Source organism: Myotis daubentonii, chromosome 13 (assembly GCF_963259705.1).
Source record: "Myotis daubentonii chromosome 13, mMyoDau2.1, whole genome shotgun sequence".
Classification (NCBI taxonomy): Eukaryota; Metazoa; Chordata; class Mammalia; order Chiroptera; family Vespertilionidae; genus Myotis; species Myotis daubentonii.
In genome coordinates, this window is record NC_081852.1 from 58983722 (window position 1) to 59004659 (window position 20938).

General features: G+C 60.9%; 2 protein-coding genes across 7 annotated transcripts; both read left to right on the forward strand.

The window, feature by feature from the left end:
* The first annotated feature begins 690 nt into the window (after window positions 1-690).
* Window positions 691-19183, forward strand: ADAM8 (ADAM metallopeptidase domain 8). 6 transcript variants are annotated; one of them, XM_059661655.1, is made up of 29 exons: window positions 692-1031; window positions 1858-1961; window positions 3208-3284; window positions 3383-3461; window positions 3543-3619; window positions 3933-4116; window positions 4398-4460; window positions 4534-4602; window positions 4822-4991; window positions 5104-5185; window positions 5665-5813; window positions 5920-6097; window positions 6362-6451; window positions 6587-6776; window positions 6860-6941; window positions 7246-7405; window positions 7862-7939; window positions 8293-8377; window positions 8712-8826; window positions 9288-9483; window positions 9909-9974; window positions 10169-10219; window positions 11639-11716; window positions 12360-13330; window positions 13838-15361; window positions 15626-15692; window positions 16105-16189; window positions 16281-16383; window positions 18830-19183. In XM_059661655.1, exons 1-24 carry the CDS (start codon window positions 986-988, stop codon window positions 12405-12407), a joined length of 2517 nt encoding a protein of 838 aa, XP_059517638.1. In that variant the 5' UTR covers window positions 692-985; the 3' UTR covers window positions 12408-13330; window positions 13838-15361; window positions 15626-15692; window positions 16105-16189; window positions 16281-16383; window positions 18830-19183. The 6 variants fall into 6 exon arrangements, with proteins under 6 accessions (XP_059517634.1, XP_059517639.1, XP_059517638.1 ...); XM_059661653.1 differs by having other exon boundaries at window positions 15626-16189; XM_059661654.1 differs by having other exon boundaries at window positions 16105-16383.
* LOC132214674 (sperm flagellar protein 1-like) lies at window positions 13192-18925 on the forward strand. Its single transcript, XM_059661989.1, has 5 exons — window positions 13192-13330; window positions 13838-13949; window positions 15193-15393; window positions 16281-16383; window positions 18587-18925. The coding sequence occupies exons 1-5, from the start codon at window positions 13192-13194 to the stop codon at window positions 18923-18925; spliced, it is 894 nt and encodes a 297-aa protein (XP_059517972.1).
* Window positions 19184-20938: the final 1755 nt, after the last annotated feature.

A 20938-nucleotide genomic window follows, 5' to 3' on the forward strand; every position in this document is an offset into this window, starting at 1 on the left:
GAACAAACGCACTTGGCTCAGCTGCAGGAGGCCTGGACCCCCAGCCTCTGTGTCAGGCCAGAGTGGGGTGACCCCATCCAGCAGGACAAGGAGGGCAGAAACGAGGGGAGGTCCCCATGAGCAGGCTGCCTTCACTGCTATTTGGGGCCCCCCAGAGCAGAGCTGGGCGACCCCCATGGACAAGCCCACCCGGAAGTGGCCTCTGCACAGAACAGGGTCTGTGAAGGTGAAGCGGATGGCACCCCGGTGCTCCCCTCCCCAGTGAGGCCTCTGCAGCCCGTTCGAGCAGGACCAGGGCCTGGGTGGATTTCATGCTGCCGTAGAAGCTTTCTGTTCCCCAGGAAGTCAGGGTATCCCCCACCTTCAGACTCACCCACCCGAGACAGCCTTTCACATGCCACTTTCCCCACCAGGGCCCAGCCTTGCAGGGAGGGGCTCAGAGTAGTCTGTTTGCCTCCCTCTCCCTTAATTCAGTCCACATTTATGAAGTTTTTCCATGTGCTGGACAGCGGGCACCATCCAGGAGCCCCAGGGGACCAGCAGTAGCCATAAGAACACCAAAGAGCATGGGGCAGGAAGGATAAAAGGGAGGGGCGGGGCACCCTGACCAAGGTGCCCCAGACCCCGCCCCTCCCAGCATCCGGAGGGCGGGTCCTAGTGGGTAAGGGCGGGTCTGGGCCGGGCCCCCTAGGAGAGCCTCAGGGCCAGTGTTGGGACCAGACGTGTTCCATAGATCACAGAGCCACATCCCTGCACACACCGCTGACTTTGGACCCTGGATCCCCACGTCCTGTTTGCTCCTGCTGGCTCCTGAGTCCCCCATCTGTGCTGTTGGATCCTAGACCCCGGATCTCCAGGCCACCGGATCCCCATCCACACTCCACCACCCTCCCCTCATCTGGATCCCAGACCTCGGAATCCTCATCTGTGATCCCAGACCTCCACCCGTGCTCCAGACCCCTGAGTTCCCATACACACCTCGGCCATGCTCCACCTCGGGGTCTGGCTGCTCAGCGTGTGGTGGCTGCAGGGTGAGTGCTGGATGTGGGCTCTGACCAGGGGGAGGGAGCTGCTCCCTGCCAGAGGCTGGTCACCTGGCCTGTACCCGCACTGTGCTCTGTGCTGGTCCCACTGGGAGGCCCTGAGAGGGGACAGACTGACCTTCAAAAGGGAAGTGAGGGAACCCTGTGCCTGGGTCATTCCTGGGCTCCTAGTGGGAACTGGGGCTGGGATAGAGCAGTGATCGCCCATCCCTACCCGGATCCCCACCCCAGGAAGGAAGGGAGGACTGAGGAGCAGTACCTGGAGCTGAGAGGAGGGGATGTCTAGCCACCTGGGGACCTGATTCCCCCTCCTGCTTGGGGAGGACCAAGCAGGCTGCTGGCTCTGGCCCCCAACCGGCTCGAGAACTTCCTGTCTGGATTCTGTGGTGTCCCATCCCCACTGTGGAGGCAACCGAGCGAGTGGCTGGGGCCACAGGACTGAGTTGGGCGCCCCAGGGCCTCTTGAGCCTGGAGGTTTGCAAGATAATGGTCACAAGACACCTGTTAATACCTTAAAAGGGAGAGGACAGGGTCTTGGGTGGCTGATCTCCAGCACCCAACTCAGCCTGCCCTGCGGCCTGTTGCTGGCTATGTGGGAGCTTCTAGTGCCAGGGAGGCCGTCAGCTCCCCTGTTAGACGCAATTGCTCCGTTAGTTGTGGGCTCCTGGAGGGGCTGCCTGGCCCCAAGCTGGGGTCCTGTTGTCTTCCTGATGCCAGATCCGAGTCTGGTCCCCACTGTCTCACCTAGGAAGGGGCCTCCCAGGGCAGGAGGATGGGTGCCCTGCACACCTGCTGATCCCCTTCTCTCCCACAGTGGCTGCCCCCAGTCCCCCCTTGCCCCACGTGGAGCAGTACGAGGTGGTGAGGCCCCAGCGCCTGCCAGGTCCTCGTGCCCGCAGAGCCCTGCCCTCCGGCGTGGTGAGTCTTGGCCGGACAATGGCCTGGCGGTGGTGTGGGGGGTCCCTCTCTGGCCCCACAGCGCCCAATTAGAAGATGATAGCTCCTGTGTGTCCCAGCCCGTTGTGAGGGGCCAGCCTTGGGGCTGAGGGCCAGGTGGGCTGAGGGCTTTGGGGCAGACTTGAGGGGGCTCACAGCCCACCTGGGCTCCGCATCCTGGACCCCCCCTGTTTGCTTGGTTCAGGACCTGTACCCAGAAAGTGTGAGTGACGTCCTCCTCAAGGCCTCACCTTCCTGCTCCCTGCCTCTCCCTGTGGGCAGGGCCAGGGGCTGCCCCAGCCACTCCCCGGTTTCACTCAGCAATGACAAGTCAAATTCCTCCTCAGACTAGAGGGGTGGCTGGCTCCCCAAGAGCCTGTTGCATTATATGGTTGCAGAGACACCCTTTCCTAGGGGCTTTGGCCTGGGCTGAGATACCCAGAGCTGCCTGGGGTCATTCCTGGAACCCATGTGGGGTGTGCATTGTGTGTGTGTGTGTGTGTGTGTGTGTGTGTGTGTGTGTGAATTGGATGTGCCTGCCTATGTATTGGGGGTAGCCCTGTCCTGTCTTTGGTGTCTGGGAAGGACACTAAGCCCCCTGGACCCTCACTCCACCCTGAGGGCAAGGTGCATGCTGTCCCTGACAAGGGGTGGAGGGACTGCATCTCCTGAGGGGAGGGTACGGGGGTACGGGGGTACGGGGGGAGGGGCTGGAGGGGCTATCCCACCCACAGCTCCTTTGCTGCCTGTAGGGCTACAATCTCCCCTCCCCTTGCTCCCTGGCTAAGGGGCATTATTGTCATGGACTTTGTGTGGACAGATGGGGAAACCGAGGCCCAAGGCCTGCCAGGACCCCTGCATTACAGCCCAGCCTGGCCTAGTACCCTTCACTAGCCTGATGCTGAGCGACCCCTAGGGCCCTCAACCTTCCTCATGCCACGACCCTTTAATACAGTTCCTCATGTTGTGGTGACCCCCAACCATAAAATTATTTTCATTGCTACTTCATAACTGTAATGTTGCTACTGTTATGGATCGTAATGTAAATATCTGATATGCTATATGTGTTTTCCGATGGTCGCGACCCACAGGTTGAGAACCGCTGGTTTTGGGCTGCATCCCTGGCCTTGGGCTGCATCCCTGTCAGCTGAGCTCCACCCCAGGTTTGAGACGGGCACAGCCTGAGGCAAGGCCCTCACCTTAGAACCCTCTTGTTTTCCTGGCTCAGGGCCTGTACCCAGAGAGTGTGAGTTATGTCCTCGGTGCCTCAGGGAACACCTTCACCCTGCACCTTCGGAAGAACAGGTGAGCAGGGGCCCGGGCCTGCCCCCAGCACACCTGTGCCCTGGGCATCCAGCTCCCTGGCAGCTGGGGCCCAGTGAGCTACAGTGGTTCTCTTCTAGGGACCTGGTGGGCTCGGGCTACACGGAGACCTACACGGCTGCCAATGGCTCCCAGGTGACCGAGCAGCTGCAGAGGCAGGTATGGCCTGGTGGCCCTCCCCAAGGTGGCTGGGGGCTCTGGGAGTGAGTCCTGCAGAGCCCTCATGCCCGCCTCCCGCAGGACCACTGCTTCTACCAGGGCCACGTGGAAGGGCACCCTCTCTCCGCTGCCAGCCTCAGCACCTGTGATGGCCTCAGGTGGGTGCTCCAGACCTGGGCGAAGTGGGTCAGAATGTCAGGGCCCCAGCACACTCCTCGCTTCCCGAGACATGAACTGAGGCTGAGAACAGAGGGGCCAGACTTGGGGACACCTTTCTGCACTGGGTGTCTGGGCTCTATTTACAACGACAGGTTCCCCACCTGCAAGGCTCCCACTGGGCCCTGGACACTGTCCGCCTGCATGTCCCAGGGCCGAGTGGGGGCCTCCTGTCCTTCCAGGCCTCTGTCCCTCACTGGGCAGCATGCAGGGGGCGGGGCACTGACTCGAGCCCCTGCTCCCCTCTGCCCACAGGGGCTTCTTTCAGGCAGGCTCGGCTGTGCACCTGATTGAGCCTCTGGATGGAAGCGGGGAAGAGGGGCAGCACGCGCTCTACCAGGCACAGCACCTGCAGCAGAAGGGGGGGACCTGCGGGGTCAGCAACACCAGCCTGGAGAGCATGCTGGGCCCCCGGACCTTGGCAGCCTTCAGGCCCCGGGTGAGGAGGCCCTGCCCAGCTTCAACCCTGCCGCTTGGACCTACGAGTCTCCCAGACTCCCGTGTATTCAGTGAATGAGGGTGCTGCCTGCCATCCCGGTGGCCAGTGGGCCTGACTGCCCAGCAGCTGCGGAATCGGCTCCTTAGTCTGCACTGGCACCTCCTAGACAGGTCCCCCAACACTGAGCAGGGGGCCCTGGACGTGGTCTGTGTGAAGACTGGGCCGAGGTCAGGGAGCCTATGGCTGGGGCCGCTGACCAGCTTCTCATTGCTGTTTTGCAGAACCGGCCACTATCCCGAAAGACCCGCTTTGTGGAGCTATACGTGGTCACGGACAGCAGAGAGGTGCCATGGGCAGGGGGTGTGCAGGAGGGGGCGAGTCGTCCATGGGCTGCTGACTGAGGGTCTGTGTCATCAGTTCCAGAAGCTGGGGAGCAGAGAAGCTGTGCGCAGGCGGGTGCTGGAGGTGGTGAACCACGTGGACAAGGTGCCGTCTGTTTCTACCCTGGGGAGGGGGGGCTCCCAGGGGGTCCTCCCCCAGCAGGGGCTTCCAGGACCCCAAGCAACACAGGCCCATTCTGGACGTCACCCAGCCTGACAGAACCCTGATTGTCAACGAGGAGGAGGCACCTGGAGGGAGGTGTGGGTGGCAGAGCCGGTGAGGAGGCAACTGGTCCCTGACCCGTGGAATCCTGTCTTCCTGCAGCTTTATCAGGAACTCAAATTCCGCGTGGTCCTGGTGGGCCTGGATATCTGGAACCATGGGGACAAGATCCAGGTCAGCTCCGACGCTGGCGCCACGCTGGACAACTTCCTGGCCTGGCGGGCACAGAACCTGGTGGGGCGGCACCCTCACGACAACGTCCAGCTCATCACGTGAGTGGGCAGCAGGCGACGGGCAGTGAGAACAGCCACCGCCAGCAAAGGGCTGTGGGATCGCGGGGGCCACTCAGGGGAGTCCACCTGCAGACGCCTCTCTTGCTTGCAGTGATATCGACTTCGCCGGGGCCACTGTGGGACTGGCCAAGGTGTCTGCCATGTGCTCCCAGAACTCAGGGGCTGTGAACCAGGTGCGGAGGGATCCAGCGGGGTGGGGTGGGGAGCCAGGCCTGGAACTTCAGCTGGAATGCGTGCGGGGGAGACCTCAGGGCTCAGGTCCACCTGCTGGACGGCAGTCTGTCCCCATGAACACCTGACCGGCTGCCTCTTCAGGAGGGTGCATTGATGGCTTGTGTTTTTCTAAATCCTCACCCCAGGATATGGTTTTTATTAATAGTTAGAGAGGGAGGAAGGGAGCGAGAGACACATTGATCCCAAGCACCCCGACTGAGGATCGAACCCAAAGCCGGGGTGTGTGCCCTGACTGGGAATCAAACCCACAGCCCTTCAGTGTACGGAATAATGCTCCAGCCAGTGGAGCCACTGGGCGATGCTTTCATGTTTTAAGAAGTGTTGGCAGGAAGTGATGCCAGCCTTGCTTGGGGCAGCAGGGCCGGCAGGAAGGTGACTGGGCCAAGTGGGCCCCATCCAGCACAGCCTCTCGCTGCAGGACCACAGCCCAAACCCCATCGGCGTGGCGTGCACCCTGGCCCACGAGATGGGTCACAACCTGGGCATGGACCACGATGAGAACGTCCAGGGCTGCTACTGCCCCGAGTCACGCACCAGGGGCGGCTGCGTCATGGCCGGCAGCATCGGGTGAGGCCCACCGCAGTCCTGACTGAGGGCCCCCGCGGAGCAGGCTGCCCTGAGGTGCAGGTGGCCAGCCCACGGCCCCCCCCGTGAGAGACACCTCTCCCCGCAGCTCCACGTTCCCCACCCTGTTCAGCCAGTGCAGCCAGGACGACCTGGAGACGTTCGTGGAGAAGCCCCGTATAACCTGCATCGCAAACGCTCCGGACCCCGACCGCCTAGTAGGCGGCCCCGTGTGCGGGAACGGGTTTGTGGAGCAAGGGGAACAGTGTGACTGCGGCTACCCCCAGGTACAGGGCCTGGCACTGCCACCCTCTGCCCTGCACCAGCCCCAGGTCTCAGTCCCACAGCTTAGGGCGCCCTTCCTGACCCGCCTGGCGCCCTGCATGCCCACAGCCAGTCAGAACACACCCCTGCCTTCTGACGCCCACATCCACCTGCAGGGGATCCGTGGGAAGGCCCCCGCCCTGATGGTGTGTCCTGGAGGGAGGTGGGCCCCGGGGCCACTGGAGCCCGGTGCTCAGACCCTCGGCATTGCCCTGTCCGTCCCCCAGGACTGTCGGGACCGCTGCTGCAACACCACCACCTGCCAGCTGGCCGAGGGGGCTGAGTGTGCCCATGGTGCCTGCTGCCATGAGTGCAGGGTGAGCACAGGCCCTTCCTGACCCCGCCCGGCTGTGCCCCAAAGTCAGCGGGTGGGAAGGGGCCCCGGGGACGGTGGTGATGAGAGCAGCCTGGGGCCTGCCGTTCCCATGGTGAGCTTCACTCTGCTGGGCCAGGTGAAGCCGGCCGGCAAGCTGTGCCGCCCCGGCAAGGACGCCTGTGACCTGGAGGAGTACTGCGATGGCCAGCGGCCCTCTTGCCCAGAGGATACCTTCCAGGAGAACGGCACGCCGTGCCCGGGGGGCTACTGCTACAACGGGGCCTGCCCCACGCGGGCCCAGAGGTGCCAGGACTTGTGGGGGCCAGGTGAGGCGGGCAGCGGGTGACCCACAGTCCTGGGGGTGGCTTCGGGTCCCATGCTGGGGGACTCACCTGCTCCTGGCCTGCAGGCACACAGACTGCCCGGGAGACGTGCTACTCCTTCAATGTCCTGCCAGGCTGCCAGAGCAATGCCCGCCTTGGTGCCGAGAGGTGAGCATCCAGCCAAGCCCCACACCCCTGGCTCCAGGGATGTCCCCACAGGTGGGGTCTCCCAAGAAAGTTCTCTACGCAAAGGAGGAGGGGCCTGAGTCAGGGGTCTGTGTGGCCCTCCCTGTCTTCCAGGACTGTCAGGCCTGACCACCCTGTCCTTGGGGGAGATGGGTGGATGCCCCATCAGTGAACCCCACCGCCCGTCCAAGGGTCCTGGGCCTCGTTTCCTGGCAGCCCCCTAGGTCCCCACTGAGCACATCAGCATGCACAGAACAGGAGACCACGCAAATCTCTCTGTTCACAGGGCCGGGTGCGAGACCCTGTTCTGTGAAGGTGGGCAGAAGCCTCCAGAGCGGGCCTCCTGCACCATCACCTACAGCTCAGCCATTTGCCAGGCTCTTAACCTGGACGGTGGCTCTGGGTTTGAGCAGGTGCTCGAAGGCACCAAGTGTGGCGACGAGAGGGTGAGTGACCAGACACAAGCTTGGATGTGCCCCCTGAGGCGGTCAGGCCACTGGACTCCATGTCCCCAACGTGTGTCCCGCATGCACGCTCAGGTGGTCCAAAGCAAGGTGGTGGCGACGGAGGGCTGTGTGTATGGATGGACCCTCTGTTCTCAGTATAAACTTAGCGCACGGGGCGGCGCCAGAAGAGCCGTTCTGGCTACCGTGGTTTGAAGACCTTTCCGTCTGCAAGTACCCCCAGAGGCCGGGGGGCAGGCAGTCCTCTGTGCCCCTGTGGTCCGCCTGCCAGCAGAAGGGCTGCAGACAAGGCCTGCCTGTCTGTGGTGGCCGCGGCCTGCTCCTTGAAGCTCACCTGCAGGTTCCGGGTGGGCTTCCGCACTGGGGGAGAGTGGGGTCAGGGGTTGAGACCGACTGCCTAATGAGACACCCCCCCCGCCCCCTCCCCCCGCCTTCCAGGTGTGTTGGAAAGGACTGTGCCAGGACTTCCACGTTTACCGGTCCAGAAACTGCTCCGCCCAGTGCAATGGCCATGGGGTACGTGGGCCTTTGGGGTGAAGGAGACTGTAGGCCACGCTCAGGGCGAGCCTGGGTGGACAGAGGGCAGAGGCCTGGAGCTGGCGAGGATCTGTGGGCCCCGTGTAGACCCTCAGTCCTGGCGGTGGTGGCGCCTGTGGACACATAGGCTGGGGCTGCTGCCGTCAGCGTGTGTGACAGCCAAGGACACCTGGACGTAGGAGCCAGGTCCATGGACAAGCCCAGCCTGTCCCCGTCAGTCATGGCAGAGCCCTCACAGGCCTAGGCTGGGCCTGGTGACTCCTGGGTGGGCACTGGGCGATGTAGCACAGGCAGGGTCCGGGGCCCATTCCTGATGCCTGGCTGTCCCCCAGGTGTGCAACCACAAGGGCCAGTGTCACTGCCAACCGGGCTGGGCCCAACCCCACTGCACAGAGCTGCTGGCTGAGTTGCGCGTAGGTAAGAGCCCGACGGCCCCCTGGGCCTCCACACCCACACAGCCCGATGGGGCAGCGGGACCACTTGGGCAGCGAGAAGGAAGCTGCGTGCCCCCACACCATTGGTGTTTTGTTAAAGAGTCAGACTTGCAGGCCCGGGCATCCTGACCTCACGGGTCTAGGGTAGGGCCCAGAGCCAGTAACCCCACCTCGGCCCTGCAGGAGAAGGGTCTTCAGATGAGCATGTGGCTGCAGGGAGAGGCCAGGGCTCCGGTCAAGAAGGGGCCCCAGAAAGGCCCCTATCTGTCCTCTCAACCCCACTGCCCCATGGACACCTGGTCTCATGTTCCCCACAGCATCTGGGAGCCTCCTGATGGGCGTAGTGGTGCCTGTGGTGCTCCTGGTGACCCTGGCACTCACCGTGTTGGGCGTGGTCGTCTACCGCAAGACTGGGAGCCGCATCCGAGGGAGGTGAGGGTTGCACAATGTCCCTGCGCAACAAGCACATCCCCTCCTCGCTGTTGGGAAACGGCCCCGCTGCTGCTGGAGGAAGAAGAGAACCCACAGCGGGTCCCCGAGGGCCTGTCGTGGGGTGGGAACAGGTGACAAGTTTTGGTGACAGGTTGGGGATATGGTAAGCCCAGAGAGATGGTCCCAGACCCCCCCACACACCTGACCCTGGTAGGTGTTGGCACTTTGGGGATAGCATGGGCTCAGAGAACTGCCCACCCCACCCACTCAACAGCCGCCCACCCCGTCGGGACCTGGACCCCGTGCCAGTCGCAGGAAAACGCACACGAGGCTGCCTCTCCTTTTCGAGTGGCTGTGGCTGGTGCACCATGTGGGGGGTGGCAGGTACGGAGGCAGCTGGATTGGGTCCTGGATTGGACCCTGAGGCCAGGATGCACTGACTCATCTTACTTTCTTGGCAGGAACGTGGCACCCAAGACCGCCATGGGGCTCTCTAACCCCCTGTTCCAGAAGAGGGGCTTCGGGCCAGAGAAGGGCATGGCTCCGGCCCCCACCACGCACTCCCCAGAGCCGGTCACTCCCATGTATGCCAGCCACTCCGGCCCGCTCCCCCGGCCCACAGCTTCTGCAGTGACCCCTACACGGCCACCCCCTGCTGTAAGCACCAGCTGCTCCCCAGGGCCCGAGTGCAGCAGCCATGGTCACCCTGTGGGGAGGCAGGAAGGAGGCTTGAGGATGGGAGGTCTGAGGACCCACACGGCTGATGACAGAATTGGCCATTGAACTTGAATCAGGTTCGAGGCTGCTGCAGGGCCTGAGGACAGTTTTGAGGGCCAGTCTCCCTCTGCTGCAACCCGGCACCTCAGAGCGTTCACACGGTTGAGCAAAGGGAATGTGCAGGTCACATTCGGGCTGTGGGCCCTGCTGGTGGTGGGGCAGAGCCGCCATACATACACACACCTGGAGCTTTATTCTCCCTCTGGGAGGGGCAGAAACCTCAGGTCCTGAGCTGGGGGGCTGGGGGGCTGGGGGGCTGGGTGACGGCGAGGGGAGACCCAGGCTCATGGTCCTATTCCCTGCAGCCTCCGGCCACCATGTCCAGCCCACCCTTCCCAGTTCCCATGTACACCCAGCAGTCTCCAGCCCAGGTGAGTGGTGGTGGGGCCCCCAACCAGGCAGTGTAGGTGGCGAAAATGGGGTCCCAGGAGGTGGGGGGTCCAAGGGCTGGATTTGGGAGGCTGGGACCCCAGGGTGCAGCCGCCCCACTTTCAGAGGCTGACCACCTGGGCCCAGTGAGGACATTAACCTGGGGGCCTGGGCTCCTGTCTGTTCCTCCCTCCAGCTCAGACCTGCTCCTCCCACCAAGCCCCTCCCGGGGCAGAAGCCCAGACAGGTGAGAGGACCTGGCCACTCGGCCACTAGTAGACTCCCTTGGCTATGCTTGTTCCCTTCCCCTCTGGCCAGACCCCCAGCCTCCCAACACCCCAAACCCCACAGGAGAGTGTGGGGTGCTCTCCTCTGGAGTGCGCCCTGCCGGCCTCACCACCTTTAGGCTTACCCCGGAGTCTCTCAGGCAGATCACAGAGGTCTGGCTGTGGTGGGCTCCTTATTGCTGGGGCCTGCTCACCACCCACCTTGGCCCTGGACCAATACCAGCCTGTGCTTCTGACAAAGTGGGGGTGGCAGGAACAGCCAGGCTTTCTCGACCAGTCACCACCCGCTCCTGGGACAGGCTCCACCCACCAGGTGTCCTGTTGTCCACCTGTCTGTCTATTACCCAGGATGCTGACTCACACAGGTTTCTCCCTGTGGCCTCGATATCTTGGAGGTACTTTGAGAGATGCAATTCGTATAACCTTTTTGTTGTTGTTAACCTTCACCAGAGGGATTTTTAGAGAGAGTGGAAGGGAGGGAGGGAGGATGAGAGAGAGAGAGAGAGAAACATCGATGTGAGAGAGACACATCTATTGGTTACCTCCCCCATGCTCCCCGACCGGGGCTAGGATTCGAACCTGTGACCCTTGTGTGTGGGGGGGGGTGGGGGGGGCAACGCTCTAACCACTTAGCACACTGGCTAAGGCTCTATTAATTTTTTAACTGACACACGTGGATCTCCCTATAACAACCTTCACTAAGGTGCTTGCTTAATAGATATTCTCTATTGCTTTCTTTTTAAACATTTTATTTAGAAATAATTTTAGACTTATAGAAAGTTACAAAGACGGTCTAAGGAGGGGTTTTGACCAGCCAGATGGGGGCCAGGGTAGGCAGAGATTTCTGGCCCAGAAAGTGGAGATAGCCAGGCAGAGGCTGTGAGGGACCAGCTGCTCACCAAGGTCCTTCTGGGTTATAGAAAACTACAAATGCTGGGCCCCACCCAGGCCTCCTAAATGCTAGGGTGTGTGGCCAGGGCTGAGCATGGCTGGGCCAGGCCTGGTCAGCCTTCCACCTCCATCCGGAGTCCCACCCCCTGTCACCTTGGGGAAACTAAAATGAAAAAAAAATGCCAATTTTAGTTGTTAATTCTTGGTTTTGAACTTCCAAGACCCACATTCCGGCAGTTTTAAAAGCTTTTTATTGGTAAAGTTGGGGTGGTCTAGGGGTCTTGGGGAGAGGGCAGCCATGTCCCGCTGGTTTGGGTTTCATTCTGGCCTTGGTGGAGGCAGGGTGTTGGGTGGGACTTCTCTATAGAGAGCTCAGCAGAGAAGCCTGCGGGCCGGTCTGGAGCAGAGCCGAGCCCCTGGGAAGACAGTGCTGTGCCCAGTTCGGGACAGGTAGGTGTCATCCAGTCACTGTGTCTGCTTCCTCCCAGGTGATCAAGCCAACCTCCGTGCCTCCAATGCCACCAGTCAAGCCCAAGGCTGGAGGGGCCAACCCTGGAACCACTGAGGTGAGCCTCCCCCGCCAGAGCAGTGTCACCTGCAGGGGCAGTGGTGCAGGCTGACCAGGGCACTGCCCCGGGGGTTGGTTACACTGTCGGCTAAAAGGAGAAATGTTAGCTGTAGGTATATTCTAACCTAGGGGTGGGCAAACTTTTTGACTCGAGGGCCACAATGGATTCTTAAACTGGACCGGAGGCCGGAACAAAAGCATGGATGGAGTGTTTGTGTGAACTAATATAAATTCAAAGTAAACATCATTCCATAAAAGGGTAGTCTTTTTTTTTTTTTTTTTTTTTTTTTTTTTTTTTTTAGTTTTACTCATTTCAAACGGGCCGAATCCGGCCCGCGGGCCGTAGTTTGCCCACGGCTGTTCTAACCTCTGCTGTATACTCTGCCAGAGGACTTTTCAGGGATGGCTGCTCCTACTGGCTGGTCATTTGTCTTCACCTACTAGCCTAAGTACGAAAGTCTGTCCTTTATCCAGTGTTAGCTGTGAGCACTACGGCCGTCACTGTTATTGTTGTATGCAGGGGGCCATCATATTGTTGGCTGAACGAAGAATCTAAATTTTAATAAGTGTGAAAGGAAATAAGATTCAGATGTACTCTTCATAGCAGGTGGTTTTTATTGTTTCTTGTTTCCTCCTTCAAGGGAGTTGGCCCAAAGGTTGCTCTGAAGCCCCCTGTCCTAAGGAGATGATGCCCCTTGGGGCACCCGCGCACCTGTCTGCAAGCTGTTCATGTTGAAAGAACCCGGTGCCAGCCCCTGCAGTGCCCCCATAGTGGGCTGGGCCCACTCTGCAAAGTCCCAGCAGAAGAGCTACCTACCTCCTTGTGGCCAAGGTCTTGCTTCCGCATCCCAGGGTCACAGCCGAGGGCCGCCCGGTCAGGTCTCTGCTGGGGTTCCTGACTCTCACCCACGTTGGCCACACTCAGCTCCGCCAGGCTGGGGCCGGCTGCTGCGTGGCCTGCCTATGGGTGTGTCCGGACCGCACTGCTGTGCCCTCCAGGCCCCCCAGGTGGAAGGCCCGTGTGCTGTGCTTCCCAGTCCTGCTGGTGTGCTCCGGCACCCCCGGACTGCAAGCCCCTCAATTTTCAGAGCCTGTTTCCCTGCTATTTAAAAAAAAGTATGGTTTTACGATTAAATTATTGATCAACTTTTAAATGACTGGAGATTTTTATTGGGTGGAATTCAATTTGTAATAGTTAAGGTTCCAACGCGTGTTAAAATAAAATGTGCACTGTTCAAGGACGGCGACTTTTCACCTTCTTTGCTCTCGGACGTGATCATAAGACACCCCCGCCCCCTCAAACTGAGCGGTCCGGGCGCACTGACCCTTGGCCCCAGCCCAACCACTGACCTCCACCCTCACCTACAAAACTCCCGCCCTTCCGGCCCCGCCCCCTGTCTCCCCGCAACGGCCCAACGACCCGCCCCTTCCGGCGCCGTCTCCTAGCAACGGCCAACAATCAGTCCCGCAGCCATGCTGGGCGCCGCCAGACCGGGCTCCCCGGCCCCGCCGCCGCCGTCTCCCCTCGCGCTCCGCGGCCTGTACGCCTGGCTGGACCGACTGCCGCTCAGCCGGCCCAAGCGCCACCTGGCCCGGGACTTCAGCGACGGCGGTGAGGGAGGCACGGGCCCAGGCGGAGCGGGATGTGGCCGGCCAGACGCGATGGCCCGGCTAGGGCCGGTGTCTCGCGAAGTGTCCCAGCTCCCCGGGCTCCCTGCAGAGTGCTGAAGACCCCAGAACAGGGTGTGAGGGGCGCCCCTAAAGGGATGCGCAGGACGCGGGCAAGTGGGGGCACTGACGCCCCAGGAGGAGGAGGAGGATGGCAGCGGGGAGGGCCCGCGTTGTGCATTCAGCCCCGTTACTCGGCAATTCCCCTCCTCCGTCCGGCATTCCCTGGGGCGGGTGGTGCAAACTCGGGGTTCCCTCCAGCACCTCTGAACGCGGTTTCCACACCCCTCCCCCTGGAGCACCCACACCTTGGTCCCAGTGATCGCTCCCCCAGGACTCCGCTCTCTGTCCTCATCCACCTCGGGGCCATGGAGACTGAGGATGGAAGTAAATAGGGGTTCCTAGCTGGGCGGGCCAGGCTCACCTTGCCCCCCCCCCACCCCACCCCCAGTGATGCTGGCGGAGATTGTGAAGCATTACCACCCCAGGCTCGTGGACCTGCACAACTACGTGCCCACCTGCAACACGGACCAGAAGCTCAGCAACTGGAGCACTCTCAACAGGCAGGCTCTCCGCCCCGCCCCCCCCCCCCCCCCCCGCCTGTTCTTGTTGGAGCCCCCAGTCCGCGCTGGGAGTCGGGGGACTCCTTCTCCCCCACCCTTCCTGGTCTCCAGGACAGGTTCTCAGGCTGTTTCCTTGCTATGGGTTTCCCTGACACCATGCTAGTATCCGTGTTCCTATCAGAATTTCACCATCAACCTGGGGCTCCTGGGGGTTCCCCACCAAGAGGACAGCACTGGTCAGCTTGAGACTCACTCATTAGGGTATTGGTCCTGCCCTCGGACCGTGTGTCCCACCGATGCCGACCACACCTCTCACTCAACAATAATTCAGGGTGCAGGGCTTTGCTTCAGGCACAGCAGACATGACCTCTGCCTTCATGGGGCTGAGTCAAGAGCAGTGATGGCGAACCTATGACACGCGTGTCAACCAACTCATTTTTTTGGTTGATTTTTCTTTGTTAAATGGCATTTAAATAGATAAAATAAATATCAAAAATATAAGTCTTTGTGTTACTATGGTTGCAAAGATAAAAAAATGTCTATATGTGACACGGCACCAGAGTTAAGTTAGGGTTTTTCAAAATGCTGACACGCCGAGCTCAAAAGGTTCGCCGTCACTGGTCTAGAGGGAAGACACATAAAGGAGATGTGTCAGGTGTGATAAGTGCAATGGAGGATGAGGCAGGGCCGCTGAGCAAGTGACAGACAGTGATGGGAGGCGACCTGTGGGTGCGGAGGGGGTCGCCGTGGGGGCAGGGGGCAGAGTCCTGTGGTGACCCGAGGGGTTGGAGCTGGATGGGGAGGGTACTCATATTCGGAACCTCCAAGGGTCCCTGGAGACTGTGCCGAGGGCCCTGCGCCCAGCCTGGGGCTGAGAGGCACTGCAGGGTCGAGGCCTGTTTCGGAGGCTGGGAGGGGAGGTGGCAGCTGCAGGCAGGTGTGTGCGGCAGTGGTGGTGAGAAGCCAGGTCCTGGGCATTGGAGGTGAACCTCGGACTTCCTCAGAGCAGAGGGTGACTCAAGCAGGAAGGTGACTTCTACCGTGCAGTGTCCCGGAGATGCCCATCAGGGAGCTGGGGGCCCAGGCCTGAGCGCACAGGGCACCCAGTATTCGTGGGGCGGCTGGGAACGAGATGGCTACAGGCCTCTGCAGGTGCAGGGCCAGGAGGAGCCCTAGCCCCAGCATCCCCTCCTCGGAGAGCCGGAGCGCACTGCTCTGAGGGCCACACCCCCTTCCTTCACAGGAAAGTCTTTCACAAGCTGCGTTTCTGTGTCTCAGAGGGGGATATCCGAAAGGTGGTGGCCAACACGCCCGGGGCCATCGAGCCCATCTTGTGCGCGCTGAAGGAAAAGGTGGTGGACGGCGCTGTCCGCGCGGACCCACCTGGCGCAGGCGTGCTCGTCGGTGCATTTGTACGTACCGCCTTTGAGCCTGCCGTCTGCCAGTGGGAAACTGAAAGCAAGAAATGAGTGGTCATGAAGCCCCTGGTCCCCTGGCCGATCTGGGACGGTGAAACTCCCTTTTCACAATGCTCGTCCCCAGGCCCACACCGGCCATACCCCCTCCCGTGCCCCTCCCTCTGTGGCTGGGACATGCAGGGGGGCCAGTTGGCTACGAGGTCTGGTGTGAGCCCTGCCGGGCTGCCTCTCACGGTCCAACCTCTGAAATCGTTGCAGGACCCAGGAGTCTCCAGTGCAGATGCTGATGGACTGTGGCTGGGGCTCTCGACCACCCCCCACGCCGGTAGTACCCAGACCCCTGATGTGTGTGGGAAGCGGGCAGCACCATCGAGACAGGCGTGTGGCGCCCTCGAGTTCACACACCTGCAAGGGAGGGCAGGTGTCCTCAGGTGACACAGGGCCCAGTGGGGCTGGTGGCCTCCAGGAGGGCAGCTGCTCGCCCTGAGGGGCCTGAGAGGGGCCCTGACGCCATCCTGAGTGGGGGCCCACGGCTTCTGTCCAGGGGCCACGCAGGGCGGCTGTTGTTCAATGGGCACTTCTCCAAATGGAGGCATCCAGGCTGCACCTCGGGACGGCCTAGGCCGGGCCGGGCCCACATGGCGCACTCTGTGTGGGCTCGCCCTCACCCCGTGTGCTGCTGCTGGCGAGGCGCCTCTCTGATCTGGGGACCTGAGTCATGTCTACTTGTCTCGAAGGCCTGCCGAGCTCCACAGTGCCTTCCGGCGTAAAGACCCTTCAGAGTCAGAGGGCAGAGAAGACGGGACACTCTGCGTGCAGAGGGTGGGCTCCATCTCTTGAACCCTCTGCCATTGCACCCCCGCCACCCTTTCCTGCCAGCTGCCGGGTTAAAGGCCGGGTGTTTGCCTTTCAGTCGGGACCCCACCGGTGGGCCCCGGGAGCACCTGAACACTGGGGTGCAGCAGCTGCTGGAGGAAAAGGAGCAGGCGCTGGCCATTCTGCAGGAGACCGTCCAGGTATGGTGACCGGGGTGGCCCTCCATGCCCACCCCCCAGGAAGTAGAGGAATTGGTTGTGGGCGTTATGGGGAGGCATTGCTTTCCTTTCTATGCAGCTCAGACCCATAGTGGGGGGTATGGCAATGGGAGAACCCACATTTAGGGTTTTTTTTAATTACAAATTTTTTTAACTGATTTTAGAGGATGGGAGAGAGAGAGAAACATTGATATGAGAGAAACATTGGTGGTTGCCTCCTGCACACCCGGACCAGGGTATGTGTCTTGACCAAGACTCAAACTCACCACCTTTTGATGTACAGGGAGAGGTTCCAACCCACTGAGCCACCCTGGCCAGGGCTGGATTATTTTTTACTATGGAATATTCAAAACACATCCAGAAGCACAGAGAAGAGTCTAGTGTCCCCTCCCCAAGAACTCACCATCCAAGCCTCCCCAGATACCAAGCCCCAGGGCCCACATTCCGGGGGCTGCAGACAGTTACAGGCGTCACCGCCCGGATGTGATGGACAGCAGGCCCAGGGCCACGTCAGGGAGCAGAAGATAGTCCTCAAGGTGCAGGCCTGGTCCTGAGGGTGCACGCCTGGTTCTGAGAGCACCAAGGGTCTGCAGTGGTCCTGAGCTCAGGAAGTGCTCAGGCCCCGTGCTGCCAGAGGATGACCACCCTATGAGAGCATAGGTCGCAGCTTCGGGCCTGAGACAGTGGGGGGGGGGGGGGGGGGCAGGCCACACCGGTCCGCTCAGAGTCCCAGGGGCCCGCAGGAATTGTGATGACAGGGTGCTTCCCTGGTGGGTGTCCTGGGCTTGGTGAGCTGTTTCTTTTTTTTTTTTTTAAGTATTTTTTTTTTTACAATTTCCTTTTTTTAAAAATTTATTTTCCCTTTATTGATTACGATATTACAAATGTGTCCTTATCCCCCCAATGTCCTCTCATCCTCCCAATCCTGCCCTCACCCTCACCCCCTGTTGTCCACATCCATCGCTTATGCTTACATGCAGGCATACAAGTCCTTTGGTTGATCTCTCCCCCAAGTATTTTATTTGTAACCTACCTCAGCAAGTGCTCCTGTGCCCAGTTTCTCCCCTCCTCCAAGCCTAATAACTCATTTTCACTTATTCGCGGGAATTTAGGAACATTTATGTGATGGACTGTAGAGCAATAACTTGCTAAAATAATTTAGAACATATATCCCCCATCTTGGGAATCTGAGAAAACGTTTTAACTAGTTTGTCTAGGGCCGGCAATTAAGAAGCAAATTTGGATAAATAATTCAAATCTAGTTTTGCCTAATTTGTAGGCCTAGTAATTTTAGGATTTTCCAAAATGAGGGATGCTTCCCCATTGGTGAGCTGTTTTCTTGAGAATGCAGGAAGTGATGTCACGGTGTGGTCTGCCTTTGCTGAGGAACAGCAGAGAGGAAGCGATGAGATGTGAAGCAACTCCCTCAGCGAGGTCTGACATAGCCCGGGGCTCTGGTCCACTCAGGAGCTGACAAAGGGGATTATAACCTTGTGCTTTATGCAACCCAGAGGGGGAAGCGACTCTACGTGCCATTCAGAATGTCGCTGGCTGTTTCAGTGGATATTTCAGGTGGGGCGACAGGTGCCCAGGGCCATGGGGGCAGCAGCTGAGGACCTGGGCATGTGGGGCAGGCAGGCTCCTTCTGTGTCGGCCCAAGGAGGAAGTCTGCACAGTGGGCAGCCTTGGGCCGCCCCTGCCCTTCACTGCATGCTGCTGGGGAGCGGGCCCTGGGGGAGGGGTGTGGCCAGGATACGGTCGGTGGACAGCACTTGGTGGCCCACGCCACCTGGGCCCGCGGGAGCAGGCTGTCCTCAGCCGGAGTGTGGGCCGGCCGCTGCTGACTTCACTCTGCACATGGTGTTGGGGGCAGATGAGCGTTTTCAGATCCCCCTCTTCCACTTGCCTGTGCGTGCGGTGGGTCCGCGCCTCCAAGCAGGGGAGCCTGGTGACGTGGCCGTCCTGATGGAGGAGGCTGGGGTGGCTTCCGTTCTTCATGAAACTTTTTTTTCTGATAAAGCAAGATTTGTCGGCAGGTTTTTAAAAAATTGACTTCATTGGGTTACATGGGTCAATAAAATCATATAGGGTTCAAATGGACAGTTCTACCACACGTCATCTGCACATGGACATGCTCTTGACTGTTAACTCTTAGAAGGACACCTGGCACACCGTCCATCCGCAGGACTGCCCCCCTAACAGCGGGCCAGCGCTCGGCGGCAAGGGGGGAGGAGGCCGCCCCTCCCGTGACTTCCGCAGGGCCTTTCCGGGGGTCCCCTTAATGGCCTGGGGTCTGATTGGGGGCCGCGTGGCCTTGCAGCATGGCTGGGGGTCCCCCTTGCAGCTTGGCTGGCTGGACACTCAGCTCGGGCCGAAACTGCCCGGCTCTGCCAGGTGGGCGGGGCGAGAGACGTGTGTCTCCCTGAAGGTTTTGCAGATGAAGGTCATCAGGCTGGAGCACCTGGTGAAGCTGAAGGACCAGCGGATCAGTGAGCTGACCAGACGTGGGACTGAGCCCCAGTGAGCCAGAGGCCTCAGGGAGAGGCTCCCAAGTCAACTAGACCCGGAACTTGAACCCGCACGGACCTCCCCCGACCAGATGTGGCCGCACACTGTCCAGCAGGCTGAGGGACATCTTGTACAAAGAGCGGGGGGTGGGCAGCAGTGTGCGGAACTCACGAGCCTGGAGGCCAGGGAGGCCAGGGACTCGGGGCTGCACATTGGCTCCTGGCTGTGCCACCAGCTTAGTTTGGAAGTGAAGACTTAGACCTGGTTGCCTTGAGCCTTGCGGGGTTTTGTTGTCATTGTGTCTGTGAACGTGGACTGGTTGCCCCTCTCCCGGGCTGGCTGGCGGTGTCCTGTGTCCACCGACCTGAAGTCCTGTAGGAGACCCTGCTCACAAGAACTTGTGTCCCCGGGGGGTCCACTCTTGCCCAAGGGCCATGAGGACGGGTAGGAGCCGTCAGGGGGCTGTGCTGGCCACCCTCAGTGGGTGGTCCTAGGTCCCTTGCTGCAGTCCCTCGAGATGGATGGGTCACCTTGCTTTGCTCGGGGTGCTGGGAACCAAGGAGGAGCTGGGCCTGCAGGATGGGGCCCCACCAGTCCTCATGGAGTCTGTGGCCCCTGGAAGGAGTTCGCTTGGAGGATGAGTAGGGAGGTGCCAGGCAAGCAGCGTCTGGCCCTGAGATGGGTGCTCCAGGGCAGTGCGTCCCTGTGGCCAGGATGCCCCCAGGCCCTGAGTTTGCCTGGGGGATGGGCAAGGGCTTCTCTGTCCTGGCATCCAGGCTTCCCTGCTTCTTCCACACCCAGAGTTGGGGAGCTGGGGGCCACCCCAGTCTTGGTTCAGTTCCTGGATTCCACAGTCTCATTGCCCACCCCCCACCCCCAATGGCACAGAAGCAGCATCAGACTCAGAACCACAAGCCTCCGGCAGCATTTCAGCCTGAGTCACACGGCCCACGTACACACTGAGTCAGACGGCTGTCAGGGGCCCCACAGCACAGTCAGAGCTGCAGGGCTCCCAGGACTGGGTCCTGGGGCCTTGTTAAGAGGATTGGAGATAGAGGATCTGCTTGCCCAGCCTTGAGACTCAAGGGTCAGGAAGGCTCCAATGGCCTCAGTGCGGGGACCAGGCCTCCATGCCTGGGTGCTGGCTGTGTAAGCCTTGGTTGGGGGCCCAGACCCTCTGGTTGTGGGGATCTGGGCTACAAACAGCACCCATTGCTCCCTGTATTGGGAGAGGGAAAATCCACCCAGAGGTGGGGAGGGGCTCCCCCAGCTCCCAGCTCCCAGTGACATGGCAGCTGGGGGAGGGGCAGGAAATTGCTGGGGAGGGCTTGGCCCAGAGCTTGAGTCAGGACAGGCCCAGGCAGCTTCACACCCCAGACCAGGCTGCCTCCAAGAGAAGCCCAGGAGCCAGGAGGTGATGGGGACAGCTTGTGCCCTCCCTGCAGCCTCCGTGGTACTGCCAGGGGCTGCCCTCTGCTCCGGGGCCCAGACAGGCACGGACACACGTGCACATGTGGAAGCAGGAGGGTCCACCCCGGGCCTTACGCTGAGCGGAGGCTGCGTGTGCTCTCCAGCGGGGGAGGCCTCCCGGGGTGGGTTGAGGCAGGGCAGGGAGGGCCCAGAGGCTGCAGGAAGGAGGTGGGGAGGGTGGGCAGCCCGAGGAGGACTCACAGGCCCCCTCCTCCATCCAGGGCCTGCGTGCCATCCCCCAAGGGCTGGGCTTTGGGCGGAGACCGAAGATGGAGTTTGGGGAATCGGCCTCGGGTGATGAAAGTCCCTGGCAGGGACCTGGGAGCAGGTGCTGAGCATGAGCTGCCTGGAGGCCAGGGACTAGGAGCACTGCACCCCAAACACACCCCAAATGCAGGCTCAGGCTTGCTGGCTGCAGACAAGCCCATAGGCGGCCTCAGTGAGCCCCAGCCTGCTCCAGGCCAGCTTCAAGGGGGCTTGGCCTGGGCTGGAGGCGGGGCTCAGGCCTGGGTCTCCAGCCCCCCAGAAGGAGACGTCCTGCTTCAGTGGAGGTCCAAGA

Bases quoted from the DNA above. Each gene is read 5' to 3' on its own strand.
- ADAM8 (XM_059661651.1), top strand. From the start codon at position 986: ATGCTCCACCTCGGGGTCTGGCTGCTCAGCGTGTGGTGGCTGCAGG. The intron at 5,814-5,919 runs GTGAGGCCCACC...CTCTCCCCGCAG, and splicing joins GTCATGGCCGGCAGCATCGG to CTCCACGTTCCCCACCCTGT. The intron at 7,406-7,861 runs GTGAGTGACCAG...CCCGCCTTCCAG, and splicing joins CCAAGTGTGGCGACGAGAGG to GTGTGTTGGAAAGGACTGTG.
- LOC132214674 (XM_059661989.1), top strand. From the start codon at position 13,192: ATGCTGGGCGCCGCCAGACCGGGCTCCCCGGCCCCGCCGCCGCCGTCT. The intron at 13,950-15,192 runs GCAGGCTCTCCG...CTTCCTTCACAG, and splicing joins AACTGGAGCACTCTCAACAG to GAAAGTCTTTCACAAGCTGC. The intron at 15,394-16,280 runs GTGGGAAACTGA...TTTGCCTTTCAG, and splicing joins TTTGAGCCTGCCGTCTGCCA to TCGGGACCCCACCGGTGGGC.